At 38.8% G+C, this 8,964-nt stretch overlaps 1 protein-coding gene and 1 long non-coding RNA gene across 2 annotated transcripts; both read right to left on the bottom strand.

Moving 5' to 3' along the window:
• Positions 1 to 1,397: 1,397 nt before the first annotated feature.
• Positions 1,398 to 4,638, bottom strand: LOC143419755 (uncharacterized). The gene is made up of 4 exons (XM_076887124.1): positions 4,028 to 4,638; positions 3,779 to 3,934; positions 2,335 to 2,424; positions 1,398 to 1,718 (listed from the first exon to the last, which is right to left on the bottom strand). Exons 1-4 carry the CDS (start codon positions 4,376 to 4,378, stop codon positions 1,398 to 1,400), a joined length of 918 nt encoding a protein of 305 aa, XP_076743239.1. The 5' UTR covers positions 4,379 to 4,638.
• A 30-nt stretch (positions 4,639 to 4,668) lies between these two features.
• Positions 4,669 to 8,684, bottom strand: LOC143419664 (uncharacterized). The gene is made up of 3 exons (XR_013099677.1): positions 8,365 to 8,684; positions 7,830 to 7,868; positions 4,669 to 5,065 (listed from the first exon to the last, which is right to left on the bottom strand). It is a non-coding gene; the product is annotated as an uncharacterized LOC143419664 (long non-coding RNA).
• Positions 8,685 to 8,964: the final 280 nt, after the last annotated feature.

Here is an 8,964-nt window from a genome sequence, read left to right on the forward strand (position 1 = left end):
TGTTGTAGTTGTGTACTTATTTTTTATAAGTTCTGTGAACTTATTTCTTTGAATTTGTAAACTTGAAACTTTAAGTCATATTAACTGCAAATATTTGAGTTGACCGTTCTCAAAAGATACAAGTACCATGTAATCCAAACTTTTATGTTCTGGACAAATTTGGCTTTTGAGTTGATCAACTCAAAAAAATTGAGGCAATCGATTGCCTCAATTTTTTTGAGTTCTGGTAACTTATTCGGGTTTACAGTGTACCATGCCTTCTTTTATGTGGTAAGTTTGGTTCCCATCACAGGGTTGCAGTGTTTCTTTTTCCTGATGCAATTGCTGCCTAATGATACTTTAAAATATTTCATGGTTTCACTTACCATGACCTTGCCAAAATTGCATATTTTAGAATTACTGCCATTGGATTAAAAAAGAAAACAAAACACAACCCCCTCCCCTCTCCCCAGTTTCGGTGTTCTTGTTTGCCTTTAGTGCTGAGCTAACCACAACATGAGACCAAGAGGATTAACAGTCCTGCAGCTTCTGGGTTTGCTGGAGATTTCCTCTTGTAACCACAAACCAAAACAGATTTTTCTACCTTGCTGATGTCGTATCGGCAGAGAAGTACACTGAAAAAAAATTGGAGTGACATTTACTTAAAAAAAGCTAGGCAACTTTTTCCACACAGAAAGTGCTTGTAATCTTTACTCGGGCTATTTCTAAGTAATATTTACTTACTAGAACCATCTATTTTTTATGTGAAATACACAAGTAAATTGCACTGGCAATACTCATCTACAGGTTGTAACTTTTACTCAGAATACCATTGCATCCAATTACAAAACCCAAGTGAACATTGCTGATATTTCTTTGTGTTTCTTACTCATCTTTTCTTTGTTATATTCTATGTAATTATTAAGTAATATTTATTATGAATGTACTAGTTAATATTAATCGAATTGAATAAATATTCTTATTATTCTATTAAATAATAAATCAATATTTTCTAAAACAAATATTTGCAGCTTAAGAGACACTTTTATTTCACAGTTGAAATGGCATAGATATATTTAAAATATCTACATAACATTATAACCACAAAAAACATGGCCATAGAACTTCTTGATCGCAAATTTCAAAACAGAGCATATACACATATACAAAAAAAACAACAACATGCTATTCAAAAACTCAGTGTGCACTGTCCCCTTTCTTCTAATCAACTTTCAGAACACATACATCAACTCTGTCCATTAACAGTTGCAATCACTACCTTTGCAGACATTCTCAGAACGTTCAGGACAGAAAGAACTTGTATAAAACTGAGCAACATTTGAAATTACTGTCAGAAAACAGACAAAATGCAAACAAATTAATTGTGCTGGACAAAAGCACAAATAACACTGGAACACTCACACTAAAAGTTTCTTGTGGAGAGACTGGACCTTTGGTGACATTTTAAGGATGTCAAGCTCAAGAAACAGCTTCTGAAACACCTCAAACGTATATTTCAGTTTCAGTGGGTAACTTAAGTTGACAGCATAGATGACACCCATGAGCAGGAGGCAAGCGTTTGTCACACTTCCACAGTCCTCCAGAATTTCTGTCCCCTCAATGATGACCGACACGTTCACAGGATCTTGGTTTTCCTGTGCCACATTGGGATGGATTACGATGATCTTCATCATGTGATTACTGCAGTCCTCTTTCAATGCTTCTTGGCTGACGTCCTCCTGTGAAAACAAACAAACCACAATTAGAAATAACTAGAATAGATTCCAAGTAAAAGAAAAGGTTATGAGAAAAAAAAATGTAAAAATAAAAAAGCGGTATACCCAATTTAGTATACTCAAATCAAACAATATTCATATGGCACTTTTCATACGTAAAGTTACAGAACGTGCTTCACAGAGGCTGACCCTGAGACAAAGAAAATCACTTTTGGGGGCCATCCAGCCTGGAGCTGTCCATGGGACGGCACGCGTGTTGGTAGACCAGAACCATTAAATCATTAAAATAGGTTATAAAGGTATAATCAAATTAAATACTCTTTTGCTCATAAAATAAAGTTAATAAGTGATCGTTAAATAGTCAGAAAAAAACCAGACAAAAGGCAAGTTAAAGTTTAAGGCAGATAAGATAAAGATTAAATATGATTTAAAAAATAAAGGGTAAGAGCATAAAGATTTAAGAAATTAGTTAAAAGCCTGATTGAAAATATTAATCTTGAGTCTTTTTTAAAAAACATCACGAGTGTAGAGAATCTTTGACCTTCAATATATCATCACAAGTGAAGACCAGATTATAAGGTTAGACAATTTTAATACAGTCATTATGATCATCAGATACCTGATGGTCTTTGATCAGCTCCTCTCCACTCTCTCCAAGATACTCAACTAAGCAACGAATGATAATGTCCCTTCTGCCATCGACATGATGCTATTAAACCCAAAAAGAAAATTTATTGCAGAAAATACACAACATAACATATGTAACATACATACATAACAGCACATACAGATGTAAACAGAAAGTTACTCATGGAGAATGTAAGCCTGCAGCTACATTCTAACGTTGTGAAGTGTACAACTTAACATGAATTTCTCAACGATGTGACAAGAGTCCAGTGCATGTCATAATCTGTGGGTCCAGAAACTGTCTCTGCCCAGTGAGGAAAGTTTTCTGCCTCATCACTGGACATGCAAATGAATTTTTTGCAACATATCAGTACCTCCTATCACAATATTAACCAGTCAAGGACAGGAATTCCCACACACAAGAGTAATATTTTGGGAAATAATTGTATTGGAGTCTATGGGCAGCAGGAAGGGATCTCGCTGCACTCAGAGGGTCACTTTGAAAATTCTGTAAATTTCTCTGCTTTTGAGCGCATATTAAGGGAGAGATGACAGGTTTGTATACACTTGTAGAGACAATCATGTGAATAAATTGTTAATTGTGGCCACAGTGTCAGGATCAGGAGAACAGTTTCAGCCAACACAGACACTGATCAGAATAAAGGACAAGTTCAGTATTTTACACTTAAAGCCCTGTTTTCAGTTTATGATGAAATCGAACGATTTTGATTGAAATTTGGACACATGCTGCTGGCCCGAGCTTTTTTGGTTTCTGTGGTAGCACATCCCCACCTCCACAATGGCTTCATAGGTGCACTGGAACAATCCTTCCTAAAATGCATAAAACTGTCGTTTACAAAGACGTGAAACTCACCGAGTGGTCAGAAGTGTTCACTGATATGTTCACACAAAAATCGCTGCAAAAGATACTTTCCAACTGGTTTTTATTGTAGTTTTTGTCCAACTCCATTGACTTGTATTAGATGTGCTGTGATGTACAGTATTAGTCCGCCGCTATTCCATTCTATTATTCAAGCTCTCGGCGGAAGAATGTACAGGTGTAAGGCGTTTGAAAAAATAGGTCCAGTTTTACAACAAATGGTAAAACACCTGTTGGAAAGCATTTTTGCAACGATTTGTGTGTGAACATATCAGTGAACACCCCTGACCACTCGGTGAGTTTCACGTCTTTGTATGAAGCCATTGTGGAGGTGGGGGTGTGCTACCACAGAAACCAAAAAAGCTCCGGCCAGCAGCATGTGTCCAAATTTCAATCAAAATCGTTCGATTTCATCATAAACAATCTGAAAACAAAGCTTTAAGTTTAAAATAACAAACTTGTCAACTTGTCCTTTAAATAAGAGTGATACATTCTCAGTGTGTATGACCTCATCTTTTCCATTAGATTATGTAATTAAAATAATTTAAAATTTTACCTTATTGAGTGAGTCCAACATTGGTTTTATTTTGGTCCCTGCAGTCCCGCCCTTCCTTCGAAATATCTCCAGGAGTTTGGTGGTGTACCTGTCCAATCTGGACAAAAACGTTCGCTCCAGATGAATTGTGGTTATTTGCTTAAACTCCTCTTTGATCTGAAATGAGAGATAAAACACAAAATCATGTCAAAGATGACTCATGAGATCTCACATACACTTAGTTGCTGCATGAACAAGAACTGGATTTACCTGATTTTCACAGAACAGAGAAGGCCACCTCTCTAAGAGGTCTTGGATTGCGGGGCAATCCTTGACAACCTCTTTTCTTCTCATAGCGAAAGACTTCTCCATTTTCTCATTAATTGCCCTCTCATTGTTCTTCTTCTTCATTTCCTTCAGCAAATCTAGTCTATCCATCTCTAAGGTTTCCTCAGTCTCACCGAATGGCAGTGGTGGCAGATAGTTGACTTCAGCTTTTTTGGCCCTTTTAAAGCCTTTAAGTGAACCCTCTTCACTGGAGCATCGTCTCTTCAGTGTGTTCACCTCGAGCTCTGGAATGGCTAATTGGCGACCTCTTAACTTTGCCCTGTAGTTGCCCATTTTATACTTTATCCTCTGTTGCCAACCATATAGGCCATTAAAAGAACCTGGCTCTTTGAGGCATGGGTATTTTGCTACCAAGGCTTCAGCAACAGCTAAAATCTGGACACCAGTTGGATATGCTGTGAAGCCAAATATAGTCTCTGCAAGCTTCTCAAGAATGCTACTAGTTACGCTTGGGTTGTTCAAAAGTGTGCCATCATTTTCATAAGCTTGCTTTCCTGCTTCCAGTGCAAGGTCTATATCATAAGAGAAGTCTGGTATTTCAGACTTAAATGGCCATGGCTTAGACCTGTAGGATGGTCCACTCTCATCTGGGGAGGACAACAGGATTGTGTCGCATGCAGATGAGGAGGAGCTTGCTTCTGTAGATAGTGGAACTGGAGATTCGACTTCTGACATGTCCACAGTAGTGAGACTTAAGATTACTGGTTCAGTTTTTACTACTTTGAGGTTAGCTTTATCTTGTACTTCCTCAATCGAGGTCAAAGTGAAGAACTGACCATCGAAATCCATGTCCTGGTACATAACAGTGAATGGTCCTGTAATATCAAATGTCTCTCGAAGAACATCATTGAGGTCCTGAAGTGTGCTTGGGATGCCTGCAGGTAAAAGTAGTTTGTGGACATCATCCTCCCCAAAAATTATCCGCAGTTTCGCTGAGGGTGCCATATCAACAGGAAGAAGCTGCAACAACAGAAGAGAAATACAGACATTTATTCACAAGCTTCTCTCCTCACATTTCAAAAAGATAGGCAAATGTGGTGCTTTAAAGTTGTCAGGCGTCTTCCTGCAAGGGTGTATGAAGCCAAAGGATAAAAATCTTTAAGCTCTCTTTGCTCAAGTAACTGCACACTCCCTGTGTTCTCCAGCTCATAACTCCTCAGGTGTTCATTGTACCATGTATTTTGTTGTCTCACGAAAAAAGTCAGTTTGTTACAAATCACCATTATCTGTAACACTTCAGAAAAGTCAGGCAGTCCTGCAGTGGAACCACAACACAACAACATTCCCACTGCATAGTTGGTGCCTAAACTGCACACATTATTGGCAACATGCACAGCTGTAACAGCAGGGAATCTGCATTTCACCAGGTCTTTTAGATCATCCTTAAGCACATCTAAAGAGACCTCTGTTGTTTTTGTGACCGCAAGTGATGGTTTGACAGAATGTGATTGATGATATGCAACCATGAGCTGGTGCTTATTTGCAAGAGACAGCAAAATATTCCTGAAACAACCAGTGTGTCTTACCACCTTCTTGAAAAAGCTGTGTTTGGCCTCGAATCTCATTGTCCAGAGGGCAGCTAGGGGGCCAAATTCCCGAATGAGCTGAGGATAGTGCTCAAGGAAATGGTGCTTGGGAATGAGCTTATGTTGGGGGAAAACATCAAGGAATCTGCTTCGGTGTTCTGAAATGATGCTGTCAAGATAGCAAATGCTTTCTTCAGTAAGCATTTGCTTACTGAAGATCCACAATGTCTTTCAGTGTCATCAGCATCTGCCATACAGGCTCTTGTTGGGGTACTTTTAAACCTATAATCAGAGGCAAAAGACGCAATAAGCACCAATTTTCATGTGCGTTGCCCCCTACTGATTTTCGAGTCGAAAAGTTAGCAGGAATGAGATGAGGGCGATTTGTTTTATCACTCCACTTGTATGGGAAATTGGAAATGGCATCATTCAGTTCCATGAGAGAAAAATATTTTTTCTTGATCAAGTTATCAAATGCCAAAGCCAGTTCCACTGGAACAATACCCTCCAGCAGATCATGTAAAACATCTGGAGGGTAACCAGATGTAACATGAAAATGCTCAAGTTTTTCTGACAATGCACACTGTTTTTTTACACCATAACAATGAGGGTGATCTGGACTAGACACAGCTGTCTGTACATGCAGTGTATGTTGATCTTTGGTTCTTTGATGAAAAGACCCAGATCTCACTTCATTGGACTGAAACTTGGATCGCTCCCCAACACAAAACCGGCAGATGTATGACCCTGCAAAGCTTTCGACAAATCCTGCCACAGAGTGCGCCCCCAAATTATCTGCCACCACACTGACCACAGTCCCTTTAATGGCTTTCCCTAACGCTGGAACAAAAAGACCATCTTTCTCCAAGCTTTGGATATCTGTTAACAGTGGCTCTAAAACTCGCTGGAATCCAAACTGCTTGGTGTCTTCAGCCTTACACAGAATTGCAAGGTAGATTGATGTCAATGTGGAACGTAATTGCACCGGAATGTTTCCCAACACCCAATAGACAGCTGTGACTTTGTGCTTTTTTCGAGATGTCCCAAGAGGATTACATACCTCAAAGTCATCAATGTACAGGATGAGACTCACTCTGTTCTCCTCTACAGAGAAAAACTTGTTGTTTTGATAGTGAGATCCATCACGAAATGTCTGGTACTTAAAGTCATTTTCAGTTTTTTTTTCACCTTCAAATGTGTTTTCTTGAAAAGACTTACTTAGGACCTGCACCAAGGAGGGCAATATTGGGACATACTGGAAGGTTTTGCCCTTTTTTTTTTTATCAAGTATGTGTTCTTCTGGTTCAACAACTGAAAAATGCTTCTTCATAAATTCTCTTCTCTTGTAATAAGTTGTGAAAGGGCCACCTGTCCCCAAGGCAGTACTTATAGGGTGTGTCTCACAAAGATTTTTCACTAAATCTGAGATAATGGCTGGATCCAGATCACAGTTATGGCTTTTCAAGGTGGACACCACCACATCTCTTAAAAGTGGACCAGATGCAGAGGTGGATATAAACTGAAGCTCATCTACTATTTCATCAATGCATTTGTTTGGGACATTGAACATGCTTTCTAACTTTAAAAATAGATGGCCAAATTTCTCTTTTATATCTTGAGACAACTCCTGTGGTTCCCCATCCCAAAGCTCTAAGCTCTCTTCCACATAGGTCTCATCCTGAGCAAACATGGGTTCATTAGGTTTGCTTTTTAATACTTCAGTTTTAAAATCCTCAAGGGTGTGTGACTGGTGTTTTCTGTGTCTATGTGTAGCAAAGGTGGAATAAATATTTGTACTGAAGTTGCAGTCTTTGAAGACACATGCAACTACTTCAAACTTCCTTAAGTGGTTGTTAAGATGCTCAAAATACTGCTTCTCTGAATTAAAAAAAACAGAGCAGCAAAGTAGACAAGTAAATGAAAGAGGTCCACTTTGTGTGACCATCTTCACATGGTGTCGAGACAAATGGGTCTTAAGGGCATTAAATGTTTTAAACGAGCAAGGGCAATCAGTGTGAAGACAAGGGACTGACTGGCTGCGACCACCATTTCCATGCTTTAGTCTGTAGTGTTTTAACAATCCCAACCTCTTCTCTGACTCAAAGCTACATATCTTACACATCCATCTCATGTTGTGGCACCTTAAACAGACAAATTATGTGACAAGTTAAACCTAATCGTTACTAATTTGATCTTACCTTGTGGAGTTCAAATTAGCAGTCAGAAGGTCCTATGTTCTGTAAAAAAAAACGAAAAAAGAAAAAGAAAAAAAAAAGAAAAAAGGTTATCTATATGCTTTTCAACTAATTTCTACTAACTCAAGGATGCACACTGATATTATTATTATTTTTTTTACATATGTTAGTTCGGTGGCAAATTTAAAACAGGTCAATATGAAGACTTGAGTGAAATCGAGTGCGTATATCGTTTTTTGTTTTGTTATTTTTCAAAATACACCTCATGGCAGCTGTGCAGCAATTATTTTAAACTGGACCGTGGTCGTTTTATTCACAAAGACGTTAGTTAAGGCAGCAGGCGTGTGTTGTTTAGGTGGCCATCTAAGCTGTAAAGTGCTGTGGGAAATTCTGGACATACCTCCTGCCAGGAAAGTTAGTCAGCAAGTCTAGCAGGAAAATACACTATTTGCTAGCGCAGCTTCTTTCAGTGCGGAGAAACTGACTTAAGTAGGTGAGCCAACAGGAACGTACAAAGTTTGTTCCGCTTAAAACTTACATTCATGGTTCTACTTCTTCCCGTTTCCGTCAAGTCTGCCAACCGTCGAAATGTGGACCATGGTATGTCTGAAGAAAGACCGCTCAAATGTGGGGAGGGGCTTTGACGTCATGCTCCGAATGCAGAGAAGGTGGCCATATTCACTGATGTCACTCCATTACATTTTACTTGGAAATATCAACTAATTAAGCCAATGAATTGGTTTAGTGAATATTACTTGGATCGAATGATTCAATTTACATACAAAACTGAGGACACATAATTACAAACAATCCTCAAGTAATGCACTACAAGAAAAACTGCTATTTTAAAGTAATAGCACTGAATTTGTAATTTTTTGTAAAATTTATATAGCTAATTGAAATAATAATTACAGGGCCAAAAAAACATTTTTTTCAGTGTACACACCCCCATCAACGGCGCTGCTGTGGAGAGAGTGAGCAGCTTCCGGTTCCTTGGTGTACATCTGGTTGAGGATCTTACGTGGTCAGTACACATAAACAAAACAGTGAAGAAGGTGCAGCAGCGCCTCTTCTTTCTCAGGAGACTGAAAAGATTCGGCATGAGCCCTCGCATCCTCAGGACCTTCTATCACTGTGC

The sequence above is a fragment of the Maylandia zebra genome, linkage group LG7, assembly GCF_041146795.1.
Source record: "Maylandia zebra isolate NMK-2024a linkage group LG7, Mzebra_GT3a, whole genome shotgun sequence".
NCBI classification, from domain to species: Eukaryota; Metazoa; Chordata; class Actinopteri; order Cichliformes; family Cichlidae; genus Maylandia; species Maylandia zebra.

What these genes read in the sequence shown, in the direction of transcription:
- LOC143419755 (XM_076887124.1), bottom strand. Translation starts at nt 4,378, where the DNA reads ATGGGCAACTACAGGGCAAAGTTAAGAGGTCGCCAATTAGCCATTCCA. An exon ending in TGTTGGACTCACTCAATAAG is followed by an intron (nt 2,425 to 3,778) that starts GTAAAATTTTAA and finishes TGGGTTTAATAG; the next exon opens with CATCATGTCGATGGCAGAAG. An exon ending in AGCTGATCAAAGACCATCAG is followed by an intron (nt 1,719 to 2,334) that starts GTATCTGATGAT and finishes TTGTTTTCACAG; the next exon opens with GAGGACGTCAGCCAAGAAGC.